Consider the following 25,141-nt stretch of genomic DNA (forward strand, 5'->3'; position numbering starts at 1 on the left):
GTTAATTTTTTTACACAAAACGAGAATAAAAATATAAAAGAAGCTGGATTTTAAACGAATTTTAAGTTCGATATGATATATTATTACATTATTACTTTTTGAAACAAAATACGGTTTTATATTCTGCATTATTACACAAAACTTTTTGAAACAAAGTAATTATTACATTATTACTTTTTGCAGGGAGCATTTGCTACGGTTGAGAATTACGTCCGAAGGAAGCACGCCTCAACGCCTGCCTAGTGCCTACCCCTGGCCGTCTTCCAGATTCAGATCCATGCCGCCCGCCTCTCCACTCCTGTAAGCCCCGCGCTTCCTCCTCCTCCTTCCCTCTCCCCTCCTCACTCCTCCCGATCCAGCGAGGCCCCCGCTCGCGGGAAGCCCTCGCTCCCCTCCCCGCGCCTCCCGCCCTGGCCCCGCCGGCTCGGGCGCCATCCCACGCGCGCGTCCCCCAACCCGCGGCCATGGCGCAGCCTCTCGTCGTGAAGAAGGACGACGACCTCGACGAGGAAGGTGCGCGCGCGTCAACTCCTCAACTCCTCCCCCTCTCCTCCCTCTCCGTGTTGCGTGCGTGTGTGCGTCGGGGCTCTGTGCGTGCGTGCTCAGATCTGCGCCCGCCGAGCCCTAGATCTGGCGCGATCCGATCCGGATCGCTGCGCCCATAGCCATTTCGATTGGTTGATTGATCGCTTGCTTGATTGCTGGTGCAGAGTACTATTCGCCGTTCCTCGGCATCGAGAAGGGCGCCGTCCTGCAGGAGGCCCGCGTCTTCCATGACCCCCAGCTCGACGCGCGGCGATGCTGCCAGGTGCCTGCACAATCGCATTTCATCGACCTCCCCCAGTCTCGCGATATTATCTCTACACGCCACGGAGCGTCCGTTGTTATGCGTTAACGTCGTGTGATTTCTGATGCTTTCTGTCTGTGTCTACAGGTTATCACCAAACTACTGTACCTGCTCAACCAGGGCGACACCTTCACCAAGGTACAGTAGCATATGCCTCATCTCCCCTCGATCATGGTTCAGCTGTTCTTGTGGATTCAAATTGCTGGTCCTAGATGTTGACTTTGCTCATGTGCATTGATAAATGATCTGAAGTGCATGTACTCTTTACATATTGCATTTTTACATAAAGTTTTTGACATCTGTAGTTTCAAAGAAGTTGGTACTTTCAAAATTAGGTTCAACACCTGCTTACCTAAATAATTTAGGGGAGGGGTTCGTAAGCTTGTTGTGCAGGGTACAGACCTTAAGCTGTGCATGTTTCAAACACTCAAAGTACAATGGGGATCTGAGAGTACATAACATCACATGTGGGCGCTGTGCAATTTTACTCAGTATTATTGGGAAGTGTTGAATGTGCTCTAGTACAGGACGTGCTCTTTGATCCTTACAGGAGTCTAAAAAATTTTGTAGGTGGAGGCCACTGAGGTCTTCTTCGCAACGACCAAGTTGTTTCAGTCCAAGGATGCAGGGCTTAGGAGGATGGTGTACCTCATGATCAAGGAACTCTCTCCTTCAGCAGATGAGGTTGGCGCATATTGGTTGCTACTTTGTATTTCTACTCATTCTGTGGAGTGTGGGAATGATTCCGTTTGTGATTCATTTGGTGTAGGTTATCATAGTGACCAGCTCTTTGATGAAGGACATGAATAGCAAAACTGATATGTACCGTGCAAATGCAATAAGAGTTCTTTGCCGTATCATCGACTCAACTCTTCTCACCCAAATTGAGAGGTATTTGAAGCAAGCCATTGTTGACAAGAATCCTGTTGTTGCCAGTGCGGCCCTTGTTAGTGGCATCTACCTTCTTCAGGTGTGTGCTGCAGTTTTAGTTTGTGATCTTATTAGACTGCATGTTATTGGCGTCTTTAGATCCCTATAAATATTTATCAACATGTTTTTATTGTGGTCAGACAAGCCCGGAAGTTGTGAAAAGATGGAGCAATGAGGTTCAGGAGGCTGTGCAGTCAAGAGCTGCTCTTGTTCAGTTTCATGCTCTTGCTCTTCTTCACCAAGTGAGTTCAACATGTCGTGCTTCTTTTAAGTAGGATGCATCTCTGGAATATCCTCAAATGAATCAAACTACTGGAAAACACTTACTATTTTTGTTTATCACTTGAAAGAATGCTATACTAAGTTTCTCGTGATTCTTCCATTGAATGGCATTTGGAAAAAGTTGTATTCTCATGTTTTTGACATTTCAGATTAGACAAAATGACCGCTTGGCTGTCAGCAAGCTTGTCACTAGTTTGACCAGGGGTTCAGTCCGCTCACCTCTGGCGCAGTGTCTACTTATTCGATACACTAGCCAGGTATGTTTTATGATTCTGCAAGATTTATATAGATAAATCACAGATATCTGAAACATGTGTCATCCAAAGGTCATTCGAGAGTCTGGTGTGAACCAAGGTGGAGATCGTCCTTTCTTTGATTTCCTGGAGTCCTGTCTCCGGAACAAAGCAGAAATGGTCATACTTGAGGCTGCTAGAGCAATAACTGAACTAAATGGCGTCACAAGCCGTGAGCTTACTCCTGCAATCACTGTGCTGCAGTTGTTCTTAAGTTCATCCAAACCTGTTCTCAGATTTGCTGCTGTTCGCACGCTTAATAAGGTAGGCTTGTTCATGAGATTTTTATTTGATACATCAACTATTCTTGATATTATGCTCATCTCATCTGTGTAGAACTTTGATCGTGTAGTAGTTACCTATGTGAATTGATGGCATTTGGATGTCTGGTTTTGTTTTTCATCGCAGAACTACAATGACGTAGCGCTATTGTCCTCATCTGTCATGTATTAATACTTATTTTGGCTTGAGATGAAGTTTGCATTTTTTTTTTTCTGAATGGATAACCTAAGCAGCTAAGCCCTAAAGTTTAAAACTTGATAGAGTCCTGAAGAACAAGTGAACAACAGTTAATACACATTGATAATTTATTTACCATGACTTTTAGTTTGTGTTTGCTTTAAATTCTTCCACTAGGAATATGATATAGTTGGAAAATAGAACTACTATCTCCTTGATTGATGTTGACTTATTGCATTTACAAGTTACAAGTGCATCATGCCTTGCTTCAAGGACTATTTCATTGAATTCATGGTTCTACCTTGGTTTATGAATACATTGAGATCCATAATAGCTGATCCTTGATTAGGACAAAGTCACGTCTTTTGGTTACTTGACTGAATTGATGTCTTTTGCTTGGTGTAAGAGCAGACATGTCAGAATGACATCTTGATTTTGACAAGTTTTGAAGCTGCTATCTTTTTCCAGTGACATATTGATTGCCTTGTTGAAAGCAATAGCCAATAAGAGTGTGACATTCAGAGTCCAGATGTATCTTTCCCTTTCCTTTTTTTTGTTTTGAGACCAATAAGCTTCTATTTTTTTATTGTAACTAAAACAACATTTTCCTGCAAAATTGGTCTTGTAGTGGAAAATTCATGTGCCCATCTCGAAAGCTGAAATAGTTTGCAGTACAATTTTTATGTACCCCAATTAGGTGGCTGGCATTAACAGTCTTTTATTGATATTATGAAACTGAGTGATTGTAGTATTCTTGGCAGGATTCTTTGTTGGTTCACTGATTTTGACTGAGTGTTCATTTGATAATTATTGTACAGGTTGCATCAGCTCATCCTTTGGCCGTCACGAATTGTAACATAGACATGGAGAGCTTAATCTCTGATCAGAACAGGAGCATTGCAACCCTTGCAATTACAACACTGCTGAAGACAGGCAATGAGTCAAGTGTTGATCGTTTAATGAAACAAATGACAAACTTTATGTCAGACATAGCTGATGAATTCAAGATTGTTGTGGTAGAAGCAATACGATCCTTGTGCTTGAAGTTCCCCCTGAAATACCGCTCACTGTATGTAGAGTAGTATATGTTCTTATACACATTCTTGTTAGATATCCTGAAGTAGCTTTTCAAGAGAGCTTTAACTCCCATTTATGCTGTCCAGGATGAACTTTTTGAGTAACATCCTACGGGAAGAGGGTGGATTCGAATACAAGAAAGCTATTGTTGATTCAATTATAATTCTCATTAGAGACATTCCTGATGCAAAGGAAAGTGGGTTATTTCACTTATGTGAATTCATAGAAGACTGTGAGTTCACCTATTTGTCCACTCAGGTAATCACCAAGTCAACATTCTGTAGGCATGTATTTTGGAAACTAATAGCTGTAATATATTGGTGTAAATTCCTTGTTGTCTAGTTATGTTCCTTCTGCTGTTTGGAGATGGTTAATTTATGCTTCTGAAGGGACAGAGATTAATCCTTGTATCATTGTGTACTTTCTGCTGTCTAAAGATGGTTATTTTTGCTTCTGAAGAAACAGAGAATAGCCTAATCAAATTGAAAACTGTAGCTGACGAATGCATATTATATTTACCTATATTAACTCTGATACTGATCATTGTGGACCAGAAAAAAAAAATTGTGGGTAACCCTTTTTCCTTTAAGGGGGTGTAGAAATGGTATACTTGCATACCCTGAACTATATGTAAATTGCTAAATTATAATTAAATTGCTTTTCTTTCAAATCTTGCAACAGATACTTCACTTTTTGGGAAATGAAGGCCCAAAGACATCAGATCCAAGTAAATACATTCGTTATATATATAATAGGGTGATACTTGAAAATGCTACAGTTCGAGCTAGTGCAGTAAGCACATTGGCAAAGTTCGGCGCGCTGATTGACTCACTCAAGGTACTTTCACATATTTTTATATTTAAAATTCCCTTGCTTTGTATTGTGTTTACTATTTTTTAAAAGTTCCATTGCACTTACAATCTTTTTATGCAGCCTCGCATATTCGTCCTTCTGAGGCGTTGCCTGTTTGATGGCGATGACGAGGTTGGTGGATAATTTCACCCATGAAGATACTTATATCTTATGCCCTGTTTTGTATAATTCAATGACACTTCCCGCTGCGTGCCTTGCTCATTTATTGCTTTCTTCTTCCTCGTGCATAGGCAACTTCGTCAATGAAAATATTAATTGTGATTTATTAAACAAACTGTTCCATTTAGATTAATGGCCTTGTTAGATTCTTCATTCCTGATTAGAAGTCTGTTATCTGACATTTGATATGCTATTGTTTCCCCTTTTTAGGTGCGTGACAGAGCGACCCTTTACCTCAAATTGTTAGGTGGGGAAGCTACAGTTGGTGAGACTGAGAAGGATGTGAATGAGTTTCTCTTTGGTTCCCTTGATGTTCCACTAGTAAACCTGGAGACCAACCTGCGGAATTATGTATGTCTCCGTCATTTTAATATCAGTATGATTTTAGTCTATTACGTTGGTGCCTTAGATTCTCATAACATGTGGACAGGAACCTTCGGATGTACCTTTTGATATTTCATCTGTTCCGAAGGAGACAAAATCACAACCCCTTGCTGAGAAAAAGGCCACAGGCAAGAAACTAACAGGTCCGCTGTCTGCTGTCAGTGGCCCTGTTCCTACTGTTGATGCATCGTATGAAAAGCTTCTTTCATCCATTCCTGAATTTGCTGGTTTTGGAAAACTCTTTAAGGTTGGTATATTTTTTTTTCTTTTTATGGGAGACTAGCATATGTACCTACCTGCTGATAATCACATTTCTTGTGTCATAACTTTTCATCCTTCATTCCAGTCATCAGCACCTGTAGAATTGACTGAAGCCGAGACTGAATATTCAGTCAATGTTGTTAAGCATATTTTTTATGGACACATTGTGCTGCAATACAACTGTACCAATACAATTCCTGAACAGTTGCTTGAAGAGGTAAGTAACTTCTTTCATATGTATAATTGTATTCATGCCTTGTATTTTATGATTCATAACTTCTTTTAACTCTTCTATTTCAGGTGGTCGTTTTTGTTGATGCTTCTGAGGCTGATGAATTTTCAGAAGTTGGATCCAAGTCTTTAAGCTCTTTACCTTATGATTCCCCTGGACAGACCTTCGTGGCTTTTGAAAAGCCAGAAGGTGTCCCTGCCACTGGCAAGTTCTCTAATATACTGAAATTCATTGTTAAGGAGGTATGTATTTGCAACACTGCTGCTCTTTCTTGTTGCATTCATCTCTTCAAGATCTTTTCCTGAACATTTTTTGTGAGGATCAGTGTCCCTGATGAAATGAAGACATTCTTGACACAACATCTACTTCAGAAATCAGTGCTTTGCAATTGTCGATATTTTTATTAAGGGAGCCCTTTTGATTGACTTTTCAACCTTATTATTCTGCTGGAACTTTCTTATCGATTAGGCCAAGCTGGCAAAGCCTATATCTAGCCAAATAGGCCCCTAGTCAGTTCTGCTTGTTATCATTTTTGTGTTCACTTTATTAGCCATGTATGCTCTTTCAGCTATCGTAATATGATGTTGCTTTGTTCCAACCTTAGGGTTACTTTGACCTAAATAACATTCTGAACTTGGAATGCTTCTGTTTTTCATATTGTTTTAGTCTGTGCACACAAGTTTGTTAGGATCTTTCTAGGCTCTTTCTGGAATAATGAGGAATCCCTTTGAGGCTCAAATGAAATTCAGTTTGATACTTGGGCATGCTTGCAAATGCTCTACACTGGATACATCTGCCTTTGGATTTACCCTAAATAAGATAATTATATGTCATACATACACTTAATATATACAGAGAATTTATGAACTGTTTCCACACAATTCCAATGTGTTGCGGTATACGGTAATGTATGGTTTTACTGAATTTGTGCTGTCTTTCAGGTTGATCCATCCACAGGTGACGCTGAGGATGATGGTGTTGAGGATGAGTACCAACTTGAAGACCTCGAAATTGCTTCTGCTGATTATATGTTGAAAGTGGGAGTTTCCAACTTCCGAAATGCTTGGGAAAGCATGGATCCAGAAAGCGAGCGGGTTGATGAGTACGGGCTTGGAGCCCGGGAGAGCTTGGCTGAGGCTGTTAGTGCTGTTATAGGCATCCTTGGCATGCAGCCTTGCGAGGTTAGTTTCTTTGTTTTGATTCTCTACGGAATGAATACCATGGTCATATATTAAAATGCTGATACATAATTATTTCCTGAATAGTTTGATAGTGGTTTGTACTTTGTACCTTATCAGCATTCTTCCATGGTTTTAAAATATTTTTTTTGTGAATTTTTTTCCTGACCTGTGCTGCAGCCAGTAACTGGATGGTTCCCGTTCCAATCTTTCTTACTTTCCATTTTACTTTATTTTCTCTCTAAAGTCCAACAACTTTTAACTTCCAACAAATTCTGATAGTTTCTAGTGTTAAAAGGAACCTGCCCACCTTGTATTCACCATAGTTGACAATAATCTAACACTTGATTATTTTTGCCTTCGCTTTTTAGGGAACTGATGTGGTTCCAAACAATTCAAGGTCTCACACTTGTCTGCTCTCCGGCGTGTTCATTGGCAATGTGAAAGTCTTAGTGAGACTGTCATTTGGAATTAGTGGACCAAAGGAGGTGGCCATGAAGCTAGCAGTCAGATCAGACGACCCGGAGATCAGTGACAAGATCCACGAGATTGTCGCAAATGGCTAAACACGGGCATTAGAACTCTTCTTTTTGTCTTTTTTTGTTTTGGCTTTCGTACTGCCGAAAGCTTGAGGGGATTTAATTAACTGTACTATATGTAAGCTTGGTCTTTTCGTCGGATCCAACTTTTGTTGCACCGCCATTCTTACCTCAACACAACAAAAACAATTTTTTATTGATTTGGCTCTACTAGTTTATGTAATAATATTGAAGTGAAGTTTGTCGGTAAATCTGAGCGCATTGCCCTTTTGTGATAATCATGTGATGCAACAAAACCGAGTGATTTTGTACTTCGTATGAGGAAGCCGATTGCACAGTTGCAGATTAGATGGAGTAGATATAGGTCAGGCAAGGTTAGCCTCTCAACCCATAATTTCATTTTTTTTAACAAAACAGAAAGGGAACTCCCCTTTCCGATTTCCATATTAAAACCTATAAACAGTAAGTTCAGAAGTGAAAAACAACCTATCAAAAATTCCATATTGGTGCCCATATTCTACTGTTAAACTCACACAGCATCATCCCACACCACCCTATGCAGACTGCAATCAATAAGCTTGCAACACATATTCAGCTAGACAACTCCTTCCAAAACATCACCGCACTGGTGCCCATCCATGTGCTCTATTATATGCACCCATGTGCTCTATTATATGCATCTTGCGCCACCTGCTTGATTCTCCTCGCCCCTTCGTTTAGCAACCTTCGCCTTCTTTTTTCCGCAGCAAAACCCAATATTCGAACCATGAAGAAACAGAAAAACCACCACCGAAGGATCTATTGGTAGCTTATTTCTAAAACACGCATCATTTTTAATTTTCCAGATGGCCCAAATCACTGCAGCACCCCTACCACCACCAAGCCTTGCACTTTCTTGGGAAAACTGTGCAACCAGTCTCCACACAGTCATGTAGATTGTTTGGTCTTCTTGCAATGCATATGTCTGAGACCAGTCTAAGAAAATAACAAATCTCATCTAGATGCTAAGCTCAGGAATCAATTTTAACATATAGTAATTTTAGAGATGATAATCATTATAATATCCAACTTAATCATCTTAGAAAAGTAACATTCAAGAGCCAAGATCCAAATAAAACTACAGCGAAACTAAGTAGACTCTATTCTTCACGATGACTCTACGGGTAAATCGACGTAGAAAACACCTCAGAATGACCTATCCTCCATGAACTCTCCAATGCCTTCTCCAAATGAGTTTGTCTTGTGATAGCAAGTGTGAGTAGATATTGCACTCAGTAAGTTGTGAGAAAATAATATTCATATGAATGCTTAAACAGTAATATAACAATATGGTTCTTTTGCATAAACAACATTTATTTTAAAACAATTGAAAATCAAGTAAATGATTAAGTGAATAATAGTAAATAAATAAACACATCAAGATTCTAACCATCTTGACTTAATCAACCTTCCAACACCTTAATCATGGTTTCCACCCCCAAGGTTAAATAACACATCAATCATAGTTCCCACCATCATGATTGATCAAACCAACCAAACTGTTAGTTCTAATCATATGAAGTTTTTCTTACCATTCGTAACCGTGAGCACAACTGATTAACCAATTTTATACTCTGCAAAGATTGTATATATCATCCATATTTGTCGAGCATCCGTTGGTCGACGAACTCTTACACACTTCCAAGGTGTGTGCTAGGAATCCATTGCAAAGACTTTACAAAGCTCCTCTCAACATGTTAATATCGCTAAGATTTCACTGCCATATGAATACACCTCAATAATGGAAGCCCCCTCTTGCACCTTATAAAAATCCTGGAAGTATGCCCTTCCGTTCCATACAACCAAATGGTCTACATAATACTGAGAGTAAAGTAAATTAATTGGCTAGGTCCGTTCTATACCAGGCTTGTGGTTGTACTGTTACAGGAGAAAGCGGAATGTGAGCCACTTGGAAAGATTGCTCCACGAATCCAACTGTACAACCTGTACCGGTCTCATCGAACCACTTACTCAAATCCTAATTCTATGTTGCTACAAAAAATAGATAATCACCTTTTATCACAGTTTCATAGGACCATTATCATATTCAATTGAGCTATTATTACTATCACCATCCCAAAGCAAGGCTAACCATGATCTACCCTTCCATAACGAAAACCAAAACCATAGCGACAAGGATGTTAAAGGAAAACTAGGGTAAAACCTAACTTAGATTTCCCAGCAATATTATTAGTATACATGTTTGTAAAAAAAAATATTTTAAAAATTAGGATCAATATGGGAACACAACTTGCCTTCACAATACTCAATTGGGTCTTCAAAGTCTTGATCCCAAAGTCCTTCTAGCTCCTCCAGAATATTAGCGTCTACTCAAGAACAACAGAAAAAGGCAAAAAATAATCATGAAGATCCAAAAAGAACCAAATATTACACAACAATAATCATCACACAAAAGATTAGGTTTTTCTGGAAATTTTGGTGAAAGAACAGATCAAATCAGAGCTACGCTCGACAAGTTCCGGTTTCCAGAAGATTAAAATAGGACAAAAAGAATAACTACATGTGAATCTATGTGATTAGAATTTCTTTTAGAATTTTTCAGAGCCATCAATGATTTTCTAGAAATTTTTAGGATTTTTGTAATTTATATGAATTTATTTTGATTATTAAACTATATAAAACATTAAACATAATTAAAACTATTTTAAAATTGTATCCTATTTTTTCTAATTATTTTTTACTAGAAAACTAATTATTATGCAATATATAAAGTATATAACATCAAAATAGAAATAAATCAAAAGCAAAAAGAAAAAGCTCACTAGGCTCGGAGACGTGGTGACATATCATGACGATGAATACTGGATAATTACTATATCCGGGTATCTCAAGGTTTTCTATAATTCTTGAGGCATATCTTTATCTTCAAGAAAGGGATCCCTAGATAAAAGAAAATTATTTGTAGGTACCTAAAGCACCCAGTAAACAGGAAGGTTTATCTTCAAGAATAGAAAGTAGGAGTCTAGAGGAATTATGACACCGCCATATATATACGAAGCTAAGGGACCCTACGGGGGAAGGCTAAGACAAGTGACACAAAGCCCAAACAAGTCAAAAGAAGCAAACGAGGAAGTCACCGACTAGGTTTAAATCCATCTAGACTAGCTATACCCCTTTGTAAGAGGCTCAGATCAATACAAAACAAATATGGCGTAAGGTTATTATCCTCATGGAGGCTCGAACCTATCTAAAAACCTATATTTGTTCCCTTTGTAATTCGTTTACTCAAAGCATCCCCCAATTGTTCAATAAGTTTGATAAATCGGTGGTTCACTAATCGTCAAAAGCTGGCACCATTCGTGAGGACTATGATAATAGGTGTTGAAGAATCTACATAGAACATGTCATCGGTGTCACCCAAGCCTTCGCTAAGAATCAGTTTTTTGGATGAGAGGTTCTACGACAACTTCACCCCGCTTCCTGATGAGCCGGTGATCAGGTGGATTTCGATGATGAACTTTCTGGCGACAATTCAAGCGACGAGGTAAGTCGCTTTATGGATCCATGCGCCAAGGATTACGACATCGAGTTTGAACCACCCAACTGCCAAGACAGCCATGAATACCCTATTCACCATAAGCTGAGATCCCCCCTGCAATTTCTGACAACATGGATTGTCGAGACACCTATCCGGAGCAATCCGATGAAAAATCCATGATGGATCTGCCATCAAGCCGGTTACGCAAGCCTTCCACGGTATAATGCTGGATCTTCGGCCACTCGCATCGGCTAGATATTGCTAACCATTACCTTCAGGAAGCGTGACAACTTTCAGACAAAAAAGATTCTGTTCGACATGGTCGATTTCGAGACGACATATAACACCATCTTGGGAAGATCTACTCTTGCCAAGTTCATGCCAGCCACACGTTACACTTACCAATGCGTGAAGATCTCGGGACCCGAAGGGGTCATTACTATTTGAGGTTGCCCTAAGGCAAGTCTCCGTTGCGATAAGAGGAATATCTACATGACATCTCGACACCAACTAAGCAAAGAACCCAAGAGCTTGAGGACCAAGATGAACAAGAAGCCTCAGTCATAACCGCTACCATGGTGCCTCAAGACGCAAACCTAGAAACCCAGGGCTAGGTTCCATGACTAGTTCGGAACCCATGTAACAAAGCCTATGCTACCCTCGAAGTAATAAAGGTCACTGCTTATCGGCTTAATCTAGTCTATGTCGTTTGGGGTTTAAGATTTTGGGTCTACAATAGCTCGTGGGTCTCAATAATCTCTGTAAGTCCCAAACGTAAGTACTAAGAGTACATTCGTAATAATAAAGATCATATTACCTAGGAACTCGCTCGAATTCTTTTCCCGCCTTGTCTTTCTGTGCATCCTCATGCCCGACAATGGGATAAGCCGCTTCTCGGGTTCCTCATCCCAAACACACACTCGAGGTGGTGAAAAGCTTTTCTCAATCCAAAGGCAATATGAGCTCTTTTCTCTCTATTGTATTTTCTATTTAGACTACCTACCTGGAAAATTTTTCTAAACAGACAGTCGAGGGCTTAACAAGTACTAAGTGCTGGAAACCAAAAATGATATATTGTGTACCCTGTGAAAGAAAACTCTAACGAGGAGGGAAGGATTGTTACATTGTGAACTCGAGTTGCGAAAAGGCTCCTTATCACGTTCCACGAGTGACCAAGGGCTACAACGCCTCCCACTCAAGTGGACCTAAGTTTGGTCATAATAAGCGCTCCGACTATTGACTACCATGTCCCAAACGAATCGAAGGAAGAAGTCAGTAAGGAGATCGTGATATGCTGTCGAATGCATCCAGCACGAAGTATTCCCGTCAAATGCAAAAAGCGTTTAAATTACTACAAATCTAACAAATCTATCAAGTTATTTATTACAAACTATATGGTAAAGTTTTAAGCTAGGACAACCTCAATGTTTATGAAGAAAAAATGACACAAGTGCTGATAAGATCAGCATGATACAAGCAAGTTCTCCGGCGCTACCATGACCAGAGCATTCGTGAAATATCCTTTGAATCGGGAACCTGGTTCTATGACTTGTTCAAAGCTAACATAATGGCAACAAGCTATCTCTGAAGTGGGAGGATCTTTGCACGGTGGTCGAGCCTACTCGCCCTGGGTCTCTTAGCAATGGAGGATATATGAGTCTTCGATAATTTTTGGAATATTGACCAACTCCAAAAGTTTTATCTGTAAGTACTAAGAGTAAGTTTACACTAATGAATGTTAATATTTCCTGTAAGGTCGCTTGAATCCTTTTGTGTTCTTTTTTGTCTTCCCTAAACTAAATGTCTGGCCCACATAAAACGAGTACACCGGTGGTAAGCTGCAATCCGAGTACCATTACCTATGATACGCACCCGAATAAGCCTGGACAACACAAGTTTCTATGATCAGAGGGGAAGTATGAGCATTCAATTATTTTCTCTTACCCCGACCAACTGATTCACAATGGCCGATCGGTTATTTTTATCTTATTATCTTTGACTGTTTATCCGAGTTTTTTTTTCCCAAATAACTAGTCGGGGCTAGATGAATACAATATAACAAGAGCTAATAACAACATATTGTGCGTGTGCCAAAGCAACTTCTTCATGTGGGGACGATGTTCTAAGTTACGACCTCGTGGGATGTGATAAAGGTTCCTTATTGCGTCCCTGAGTGCTCAGAGGCTACGACGCCTCCCACTCACACCAGACCTAAGGCTGACCCAGTTAAGCTCTCTGATTAGTGACTAAGTCATCCTACCCTAGCCAGAGGAGGAAGCGAGTAGTACTAAGCATGTTAGGTTGTCGTTATTTCCTCGGTATCGAGTTCCTAAGAAGTCCCACCGATTTCATGTACATTCTTTTTATTTTTTACTAACAAAAGAATAAGTTTCTATTCCCAAGCACATGTTACAGAAGAAAGCCTAAGCGGACTCGGCGATTCTCTAACTAGCCACCGCGGCGGTTTGGAGTACTACTTGGATCTATGAACTTTTGTGCCAGGGTCCCATCACATTTTCTATTTGGAATCTCTTCCAATGCACCGTAGGGCTGTTGGTACGTAATACAGGAGAGCTGGCACACTACACCAACAAATGCGCTTAGTTTCCAAACGTCATCATGATATTTTGCCAGAAAAGAAGGAAATAATCTGTTCACCACCACGTAAAACTTCCGCTACGACGGTCCAACTTTCGAGCATGGCTAGGGATGAGTCTTATCTCCCTTACATACATATATGTTATACCATATAATTACATATATAGTATATAAGTACACAAGGATACATACATGGATACATATTATATAACATATACATATATGTAATTACATGTATGTATCAACGTGTAATCATATACCATATATATTATATATGGATAATGGTACCATATATATATATATATATATTATATAATATGTATCCATGTGTAGTATATACCATATATGTATTTATATGTTGTATACATATGTAATCATGTACCATATACTAACAATATAGTATCATGTATCTATATGGTACAAATTGTGCGATCATGTACTATGCGTACATACGTAATTATTAGTAATATGTAATATTGTAACATATATGTATGTTGTATACATATTACTATAACATATATATATATATATATATATATATATATATATATATATTACAATTTATATACATACAGTTACAATTATATATGGTAATATGTAATATATATATATATATATATATATATATATATATATATATATATATATAATATGTTATGTAATATGGATACAATATTGAAATGGTAAAAATGCATATAAATGGACCATCGTAAAGGAACATATTTTTTCACCAAGTTACCTAGTGTTGAAAATAATTTTAGAAATTATTACAGCGCATGAGAGGAATATTAGTGAATTTTTTCATATTTATGGAAATTTTTTTAGGGCTTAAGAATTGCAAGAAGTTCTAAAAGTAGTTTTCTTTGTAGTTTTTATTTTGAATCCCACACGGGATATTGAGGTGGATATTTTTAAAATAGATCCATCATAAATTGTAAGACGCATAGAAAAAAGTTTGTGAATTTTGGAGCATAGGAGCCTCACTGTCCGAATAGAGGAAAGAGAACCAGAAGAAGACCTGGTGGGTACTGTTTGTCTATGGTACTGTTCATCGAAACAGTGCAACGGTAAATGCAATCACTACTACAGAAAACCCATTCACTGTCGGCTCCAAAACGCCCTTCACTGCCGTTTGGAGCTGGCAGTGGGCAACGGGCAGTGATAGTCCAGGACTATCATTGTCGGCTCAATGGACCGACAGTGAAGAGGGTTATAACTGCCGACTGAAGGATTCAGCCGGCAGTGATTCTCTGGCATCACTGCCGGCTGTATCCTTCGGCCGGCAGTGATTTGTTGAAATCACTGCCGGCCGAAGGTTTGAGCCGGCAATGTTTTTCCTCTCCCCCCTCCACAGTCCTCCTCTCTGTCCTCTCTGTACTCTCTCTCTCTCTCCTCAATCTCTCCGTCTCTCTCTCAATACATGCATACAATGATACATATATTTACTGTAAATCAATAATAAAAATACCTTCATTAATACATAGTAATGACCACATATTACAAGTCAGGCATCGACAAACACACAATATTACAAGTCACCCCCTGAAAAGTATCCCTCTACCTCTCCCGCGATGAGGACCACGTCCCCGCACTGATGATTGATGGCATGAGTACATCCGGGGATGTCAGGGGGCCGATGGTGGTGGAGAAGAGGACCTGGCAAAGTCAGATCAACCGCAACGTCACCTATGCTCCAGGCTCGCCGGCGTGTCAAAGACATCGAAGTCTGACGCCTGAACGCCTCTAGGTTTTGAGCCTTCGGCCTCCTCCGCAGCACACTGACGGACCACCCTCTCGTCCTCCTCCTCCTGGGTATGTTTACAGGACACTGCTTCTTGCTCCTCCGTAGTGCACAGCTCGTGGGCCAGCCTCTCATCCTCCTCCTCTTGGGCACGTTTACGAGATGCCGCTTCTTGCTCCTCCTTCGCATCATCATTGGAAGGCCATTGTGTCCAAGAGTCGTCCGACGATACCAACTTCGCATCATACATAGTAATTTATATCATTTATTAATAAATGAAAAAATCTACGATTTACAACTGAATAAGTGTTGGTTCTACGATATGCCATCCATTGTGAGGATGACAAGTGGGACATGGTCCCATATGTCATTGACACACCGGTGGCATATCGTAGAATAGGTAATGTCGTTCATTAATATTATGTGAATTGCGGAAATAGAATATGTTGTCAAGCCTCTTGGTAGCCTTCCTCCTTGTCACATACTCTCTGCTTGAAGGTAAGGTATCATCTGAAGGTCTCGCACGCGTGTATGGCATGATCAGTTCATGAAACTCGCCATTTGGGTTGATAACATGTTCCAATAAGAACCCGGCCATTTGTTCTTGAAGGGCATGTATTTCAGCAGGTTGTAACACACTTGTGCGTAGTTTGGAGCTATGCGTTTGAAGAATCGAAAGAATTAGTCCTTGAACACGTGTAGAAATTGAAAAGAAGGCGTCGATATGTTATTTCATACCTCAAGGTCATTGAACCTAACAGCGTCTCCGTCCAGGCTGAATGCGTGCATGAAAGTAAGAACATAAAATGCGCAGAGATTGTTGCCAGGTGACTACCTCATACACTTCAAGAGGAAAGGATTCGTCAGTAGAATGAATTGACCATTTTTATTTAGTAGGAAATGCAAGACATGAATATGTATTGTGTACCGAAAAGTCGGTTACAGCGTACTCCTTCCTGTTGGGAAGTGGATAACACTCTTCTTGCGGTATCTTGTGTACACCCTATACGTGAATATGAATACCAATTAAACTTAGATGTAATTGTCAAGAAGATTAAATGATCGACTTAACCTGTTTAGCATGTCGATGAGGTGTTGGTAAGTCGTCTGATCTCTCTTTGCTGAGTCCAACATAATGATCTTGCTCAAGTCTGGGTGGATGACAAAAAGGATCCAATGAAAACTGCAGAATATGTCACAATAGCAAATTAATACTAGAATCAAGTTGCCCATAAAATGAGGACGCCCTTGCACGCAAACACGTACTCATAGCTGTAGGGTAAGAGTATGAATTTCTTGTATTGGTGGTGAAGCAGACACTTCAATAAGTAGGCCTTGGCGAAGTCTGGATTTTTCATTACAAGTTTCTGGTTCACAAGGCTAGGATCGATGGATCCTACTTTCTTATCTAAGTCTTGTTCGTATGCTTGGATCTCTATTCTATGAAAGAGAGAAGTTAGCTATGCAATTACAAGGTGCAAGATCATATAACGTGAAATAATACGCATAAGTCACTTACAGAGTCCATGCTCTGACTATAGCCACATCGAGGGCATCTTCCTTGTACAGTTCATACAAGTGCAAGAATTCCAATTAGAAGAAGTCATCCCCGTTGAGGAAATATTCTTCTTTGTATCTTACGGGGAACGCCTGAAAACCCTGCCTGGACTGCTCCAAGTACCATTGATGTAATCGACGCATTTGAGTTGTAAGGTTTCTTTTTATATCTGGTTTGACCAAAGGTTTGCCCAACTCAAACGGCCATATAACATCCGACTTTGATATATTTGCTCCTATAGTAAGTTGTGCTAGTTTTTCTGCTGTTAATCTAGAAGAAGTTAGGAAGTCCACAATGCTTGGAGCATCCTTAATGATTGGGCCTGGTTTGCTCTTGGCCTGCATCTTGCTGATGTGTTCATAGTCAGTCGGCAGCTTACTTGAAGCCGACCCCGTCTGTTTAGCTTTGGTCATTTTCATGAAAAAAATCAAGGCATCTTCAGGCACAACAGACTTCGGTGGAGCTGGTGGAGGATGGAAATGAGATGTGACACTGGCGTCCACAACCTTTTTTTGTTTCCTCAGCAATGAGTGAATAGACATCATTTGGTTCCGCCAATTTCTTAGATGCCACCGACTTTTTAGATGATGTCGTCTGCTTAGATGTTGCAGAACCTGATCTTGTTTTCTGAGCGGATGGTTGGCTTCTTGATGGTGCTGGTTTCTTGAGCGATGGACTTCTTCGAAGCGATGGCTGAGGAGGTAGACTTCTTTTGGGAGATTGCTGAGGAGAGGGAGATCTTTGAGGCAACGACGACCCGGGGTGTAGTGGAGAGTAGAATCTCGGAAGCTGTCCCTGCTGGAAATACTATGTAGACCTTCTTTCATGTGATGAATGTGTGCTTGTCCTCTCCTATAGTGTTTGCCCCCTCCTCTGCAGGGTAGTCCACCTCAACATGGAGGTATTGGTCAACTGCCTCATCTACTTCGACCGCGGCGTAGCCCTCCGGTACTGGACGTCCTTGCAAATGTTTATGGGAGCCACGGGGATAAGCCACGCTGAAAGCCACCTTGATGGTAATGTTTCTAGCACCAATGTGTAGTTCACACGGTGTTCGTGCTGTGATGAGGTCCACGAGATAAGTGATAGGGTCAGCTCTCGGAACTCTCTAGGACGCACAGCTACTCCAACGACCACTGAGGCTAGAGCACACAAACTCAGGAGACGTTGACGGCCGTTCCTGTTCGCTCACAATGGTGCCTCATTCACGCATGAGGGCTTGTGCTACTGCTTGTGCTATTTTTTCTTCTGTATGTTCCCTCTTATTTTTTAGCGCTTGTTCAAGCATTTCCATCATCCTAGCTTGTTCTGCCTCTCGTTTTGCATCTCGCTCTGCTTTGGATCTCTTTCGTCTCTTGTAACTATCGACTTCGCTTAGAAATCCATATTTCCAACCAATCACCCCAACACCTCGTGTGCGACCACCGTCCTCCTTATTTACTAGGGCCAAAGTGAGCTCGTCCCTATCCCTGTCTGGCTTGAAAGAGCCTTGTGCAGACTGCTCGTGGGCTTTCACAAGCTTTTTTACAAGTGTTTGTGTCACTTCCTGGTCTTTAGAGGTCTTAAAGCATAAACTTCCATCAGACGAGTAAGAAGCACCCCTCCCAAGAAGGAAGCGCGTCGATCGATCGCTCCAGCCCTCCGTCTCAAGCGTGACACCTCTCTCTCGTAGTTGATCTAGATGCTGTTGCCACTGTTGTTCTTTCCTCACATACCCACGGCTGCCGACTTTGTAGGGGTAGATGTTCTTCTTTGAGTTCGCTTTGTTCACCGCACTCAACCTCTGTGCTTCTTCCGATGACTTGTACTCCACAAAGGCTTGCCAATGATCTTCCAGTTGCGACCACTTGCGGAAATCTGGTGTTGTACCTTTCTGCACATATGTTCTATTCAGTGTGCCATTCCAGTTCTTAAATGAAAGGCCCATGATCATTAGTGTCTTACGCTTAACTACTTCCATATGTGTCCCTTTAGGGAAGTCGAACTTCTCTAATATCTTGGGCCACAAGATGTCGTTCTTGATCAAATCAGGAACCACATGCGGATCACCTCGTTCGCCAGTCCACAATTTGTAGCTGATGGGCACGTGATCCTTAACAGAAATCCCACAAACTGACTTGTATGGCCCTAGAACTCTCTCAGGTGCAGTTGGCTCCCCTGTTGGAGAGACCTCCGTGATCACAAATCGCCCGGTAGGCATCTTCGAGGGACCTCGGACACAATGCCGTGCCTGGGATTGCTCATTGTCGTGACCCTCCGTCGCATCAAGCATCTGCGCAGATGCGAAAAAACTATTGGGAACCTATACGATAATATGTAGAAGAGATCCATTCATCTAATTATGAATTACCTCATCGACTCCACAGGCGCCTATTTGTTCTAGGTTGAGGTAGTGGCTCAGGCTACCTTCTTCAATGTTTGACGGCGGTACTACATCTCCTTCTGGCATATGGGCCGGATCAGTGGTTGGTGGTGTCATTCCTTCCTGGAAGTTCTGCATACGATGACGACGAGCGGTTGAGTAGTATACATATAGAGAGCTGAGAAAGGAGGGAGGTAGAGATAAAGCCGATGAGGGAGGGAGAGAGGCTGTCGAAAGAGTGAGATAACCATGAAAGAGTCGATAGATAGAATGCATACACATACAATATTGTAATTGAGTACGTTATAACCACATTTAACAAAAGAAGTCACATCTAACGTAGCAAAACAGACATAAGGGTACTGACAATTGACACATTATTCTTTTAGAGAATATTCAAAAATGAGATACTACAAACCACCCTAACACCAAAGAATATTCTTGCAAAAAACTATTAGGCTCAGTGGCTCTAGTAAATGGCCTTATTAGGACTTCTATATTGATTACATGTTCAGAGAGAAACCATTCTTCGCAAGTCTGCATTTATATGCTAGTCCTACTAGTTCAGAGAGCAGCTTCTCTCAAGACGAGTTGGACGTCCTATCTGAGGTTGACCTAAACAATTTTCTTTTACTAAAATAAAACTATTTAGGCCAACCTCAGATAGGACGTTCAGCTCGTCTTAAGAGAAGATGCTCTCTGAACTAGTAGGACTGTCACATAAATGCTGACTTGAGAAGAATGCTTCCTCTCCGAACCCACGAAATCAGTACTAAAGTCCTAGAAGTAATAAAGAAATATGGCCTCGAGCCATATCATCATCACCACTATTTTATTGTATTTCAAAAGAAATGTTTGCTTCTCTGTATAGAGCATGATATAAAAAATAAGCATAGCATCAACATCTATACATTAGGGTGCATTGATTACTACGAAAATAAGCATAGCATCAATATTTATACACTAGGGTGTAAGAAGAAAAGCAACAAACAAAAACAAAAATCAGTCACCACTATTATATGCCACCACTATCCAACAAAGAGTCTATTATTTGATTGATCAGCATCAGATTATGGAGATAATTATATACGACTGCAAGCTCGACTTGGATAGTGAAAAGACGTGCAAGGTGCATATATAATAACCATCCCAGTCGAGCTTTGTAGTCATATGTATGTTAAATAGTTTTCTCCTTTCATCATTTGCGACTACAAAATATGCTTGAGGACCACTCAAATATAAAAATCAAGAAACAAAGTAGTTCATATACACTGGACATGAACATACACGTAAGTGCCATAAGTACAGAGCAAAACCATCTCCCATCAAGCAAGATAATGAACTGAACAACATATGGATGATTGAATAAAATTGCTCTCAGATAAATATAACAATTGGCCACAGGACTACGATATCTTGCTCCCTAATTGTCCATTTGACACATCACAAGCTAGGCTAGAAGCTAAGATCACAACTAGATGTAAAACTGAAAAAAATATTCTCTGAAATTAAGCTTTCTTCCTGGACAATGCTGCTGGACATAAAAGCTGATAGGGAGAGGATTACTCTTTGAGAAACAACACTAACCGAGTAGTAAAATATCATAGCAGTACCAAAGGTTTTCCTGCTCTTCCAGAATTCAATCAAAACAAGATTAATTGAATCAACAAATACAGTAGCTCCTAGTCTAGGAATCAAGCCTAACTAGCAATGTACAGACTACCAACAATAAGCACAGGGACTGAACAATGGAATGCACCACTACTATCAGGGCAATCTGTATCGATCCAACAACAGAGAACAAACAGATTTAACACCTATTGCACTTAGACATCTAGCCCAACCTCAATGTTCCATTTGATCATCACAGAGCATATCACCAAGCCGTCCAGAGAGCAGAAATGAAAGGGAGGAGAAAACTGAATACTCACAGTGCAATTCGGCTAAAGGCAAAATCAATACAGTCAATAAGCATCTCCAACACAGCACCACCACCAATCGATTGCCTGAGCACCAAAGTTCTAAACACTAGAACCGAGCTCACTCGGCTCAATTTCAATTGACTAAACCACCCAGTGGTGAAACCAAAGCTCAATTACCAAATCAACCATTAACCTCACAGTACCTATCACTTCGCAGCAACCACAAACATCGTCTAGGAGGTGGAGGGAGACGGCGGGCGGTGGAGTACTCACTGCGATGATGTATTGGAGCTTGGGGACAACAACGACAAGGACGGCCGCGTGGAGGAACGCGGCCTCAGGGATGGGGCGGCAGCGTAGAGGCAGGCGACTCCGAGGAAGGCGGTGTTGGGGATTGAGAATGGGGTCGGCGTCGAGGAGGAGGGCGACGGCGTCGAGGAGGACAGGGAACGATGTCGAGGAGGACAAGAATGGCGCCGGGGAGGAGGACGGCGACAGTGGCAGGGAGGAGGATGACAGTGTCGAGGATGACGGGAATGGCATCGGGTAGGAGGACAGCGACGGCGACGGGGAGGAGGACGACGACATCGAGGAGGAGGACACGGACAGTGAGCACGGGCTCATGGACCTCTGGCGGCGTGGGCTCCTCGGCGTCGGGAGGCGTTTCAGCGGACGGCACAGGGAACAGGGAAAAATTTTAAGTGTCAAAGGGCGCAGGACGTCGAGCTATTTTATAGGTGAGGATTTTTACTACCGGCTCAATATGACCACCGGCAATGAAATGGTACCTTCACTACCAGCTCACTAGGACAACCGGCAATGAAACTACTTTCACTGCCGACTCAATAAGTACACCGGCAGTGAAAGTAGTTTCACTGCCAGCCCAATATGTCCACCAGTAGTGAAACTCCTTTCATTGCTGGTACCGCGGGGTGCAAAAAATATGTTTTAGCTTCACGCGCGCGCAGAGACTCGAACACAAGCCCTACACCAAGTAAGACTGAACAAACCGCCGCGCTACTCAGGTGATTTTGATTGAGTTTGTACTATCTATATTTATTAACATTAAGTTGACCTAGCAGACCTAATACATATTTATTTAAATTTGAACTTGCTATATACCAAAATTAATTTTTGTATATACCTAAAATAAAAAATTAATATGGTCAATAATAAATATATCTTCCACCATACACTACAAATTGAATCTTACATAACAAAAGTGAGGTATAATTACATCTAAAACAAATTCATACATAGTAATTAATACAATTTAGCTATTTTGTCTTAACTATTCGCCCTTCATTATGATCACGACATACATAGGGAGGTTTGTCGGTGTCTTCCATGGGACCTAGGTCGACGTCCTCTCCGAAAGGAGGTAGCGCGTCGAATTTATTGTAGTCTTCCTCATCAACAATATTCTCCACTCCAGCAATCCTTTTTTTTTTCTTGAAGAACCACGTGGCGCTCCTCCTTGTTAGCCGGGTCCGGGTCCTTAACACAGAAGATCTGCATAACATCATTCGCAAGTATAAATGGTTCTTCTATGTATCCAACGAGTTTTTGGTCCACTGTAGTCATACCGTACTTGTCGATCTTCACACCCCCTGGGAGTCTGACCCATTGGTACCGGAAAAGAGGAACCTTTAACACTTCATAGTCGAGCTCCCAGATCTCCTCTATGAATCTGTAATAGGTCTCCCTATTTACATTGCAGTCATAGGCATGTATACAGACACCGCTATTTTGGTTGGAGCTCTTATTATCTTGAGCTCTCGTATAAAATGTATAGCCATTCATTTTATATCCTTGGAATGTGAGGATTGTAGTAGACGGTACGTGAGCCAACACATTCAACTGAGCACACTCTACTGCTTATGCATAACCTGTCTGCGTAACCAAGCGCTAAAATGATCTCTGTGCTCTCACGCGATCCAAACATCGGACTTCCCTAGGTTTCTGGTGCGTAGCATCTTCTGGTGTTCTTCAATATATGGGTCCACTACAACTGATTGTTGCAGAACTGCAAAATGTGCTTGTGTGAATGAAACGGGGTCATTAGTGCGGAATGCGTTGGCATCTATTGTCCCTTTCCCCTGTAGCCTCCCCTCATGGCGAGATACAGACACACCAATCGATTTGAGATTCATGTAGTCGATGCAGAAATCAATGACCTCCTCGGTTCCCTAGCCCTCGGCCATGCAGCCTTCCAGCCGATTTTGGTTACGAATATATTTCTTAAGAACTCCCATAAACCTCTCGAAAGGGTACATCTGATGCAGAAACACAGGGTCAAGAATCCGTATCTCTTTCACAATGTGAACAATGAGATGCACCATGATATCAAAAAATGATGGAGGGAACAACGCCTCAAGCTAGGATAGAGTCTCAACCATGTCTTCCTGCAGCTTATCTAGCTTAGTCGGATCGATGGCCTTCTGTGATATCGCATTGAAGAATGAACACAACTTTATGATTGGGTTTCAGACCTTCGGCGGCAGAATACCTCTAATTGCAATTGGAAGTATCTGTGTCATCATCACATGATAATCATGAGACTTCATGCCAGTTAATTTCAAGTCTTTCATGTTTACTAGTCTCTTTATGTTGGTGGAGTAATCGGATGGAACTTTGATTCTATGTAAGCACTTGCACATTGCAATTTTCTCCGCCTTGCTCAGATTGTAGCTCGCAGGGCCAAGATATTTGTTGCCTTCTTCCATATCTTCGGGATGTAGATCATGTCTGAGTTTCAAACATTTTAGGTCCTTCCGTGGTTGGAGTGTATCCTTTGTTTTGCTAGGTATGTCTAGTAACGTACCAATCAAGCTATCACACACGTTCTTCTCAATGTGCATGATATCGATTGCGTGTCGAACCACCAAATTCGGCCAATATGCTAAGTCATAAAAGACATATTTCTTTTTGAACATAAGAGCTCTAAGATTACATTTTGGAACCGGTGTACTCCTACGTCCCTTTCCAAGGATAACCCTAAGTCCATTTACCATCTCATATACCTGTCTCTCAGTGCGATGCTTAGGAGGTGATCAGGTCTCAACTTTCCCATCAAAAGCTCTCCTGTTGCTGCGGTACGGGTGATCCTTGTGAAGAAATTTACGATGACCTAGGTACACCATTTTTTGACTGTTCTTCAGCCACAAGCTCTCTGTTTCATCCAAGCAATGCACACATGCACAATAGCCTTTGACAATCTGGCTTGATAGGTTGCCAAGGGCTGGCTAATCTTAGATTGTTACGAACAGCATTGCGCGTAGGGTAAAGTTCTCTCGTTTGTATGCATCCCATACCTGCACACCATCGTTCCACAGTATTACAAGATCTTTCATTAATGGTTTCAGGTAGACATCGATATCGTTGCCGGGTTGTCTCGGCCCTGGTATCAACACCGGCATCATAATGTAATTCTGCTTCATACACAACTAAGGAGAAAAGTTGTAGATACATAGAGTCACATGCCAAGTGCTATGACTACTGCTCATGTTGCCGAATGGATTCATCCCATTCGTACTCAACCCAAATCTTATATTCCGCACATCTTCTGCAAATGGCTTCTTGTATTTCCTATCGATGTTTCTTCACTACGTAGAATCAACGAGGTGTCTCAGCATTCCATCATCCTTGCACTCATCGGTGTGCCATCGCATCGCGAATAAATGCTCCAAACGGAGGACTATAGGAAAATACCACATCACTTTCACGGGATGCCTTTTCTTCTTTCCTTCACCATCGATATCATCACCGTCACGCTTGTACTGTGCTGCACCACAGACGAGACACGCTTGCATGTCTGTATGCTCTCCGCGATACAACATGCAATCATTTGGACATGCATGTATTTTCTGTACTTCCAACCCCAATGGGCACACAACCTGCTTGGCCTG

General features: G+C 41.2%; 1 protein-coding gene across 1 annotated transcript; it reads left to right on the top strand.

Moving 5' to 3' along the window:
- Nucleotides 1-225: 225 nt before the first annotated feature.
- LOC133892376 (coatomer subunit gamma-2) lies at nt 226-7,765 on the top strand. The gene is made up of 18 exons (XM_062333108.1): nt 226-513; nt 711-808; nt 935-985; nt 1,418-1,531; nt 1,617-1,817; nt 1,918-2,019; nt 2,209-2,316; nt 2,386-2,616; nt 3,630-3,880; nt 3,975-4,146; nt 4,570-4,725; nt 4,822-4,872; nt 5,131-5,271; nt 5,351-5,551; nt 5,651-5,782; nt 5,866-6,039; nt 6,739-6,978; nt 7,347-7,765. The coding sequence occupies exons 1-18, from the start codon at nt 465-467 to the stop codon at nt 7,539-7,541; spliced, it is 2,667 nt and encodes an 888-aa protein (XP_062189092.1). The 5' UTR covers nt 226-464; the 3' UTR covers nt 7,542-7,765.
- The last annotated feature ends 17,376 nt before the right edge of the window (nt 7,766-25,141 follow it).

Source organism: Phragmites australis, chromosome 15 (assembly GCF_958298935.1).
Source record: "Phragmites australis chromosome 15, lpPhrAust1.1, whole genome shotgun sequence".
NCBI lineage: Eukaryota > Viridiplantae > Streptophyta > Magnoliopsida > Poales > Poaceae > Phragmites > Phragmites australis.

Bases quoted from the DNA above. Each gene is read 5' to 3' on its own strand.
- LOC133892376 (XM_062333108.1), top strand. From the start codon at position 465: ATGGCGCAGCCTCTCGTCGTGAAGAAGGACGACGACCTCGACGAGGAA. The intron at 3,881-3,974 runs GTATGTAGAGTA...TATGCTGTCCAG, and splicing joins CCCCTGAAATACCGCTCACT to GATGAACTTTTTGAGTAACA. The intron at 6,040-6,738 runs GTATGTATTTGC...GCTGTCTTTCAG, and splicing joins TGAAATTCATTGTTAAGGAG to GTTGATCCATCCACAGGTGA.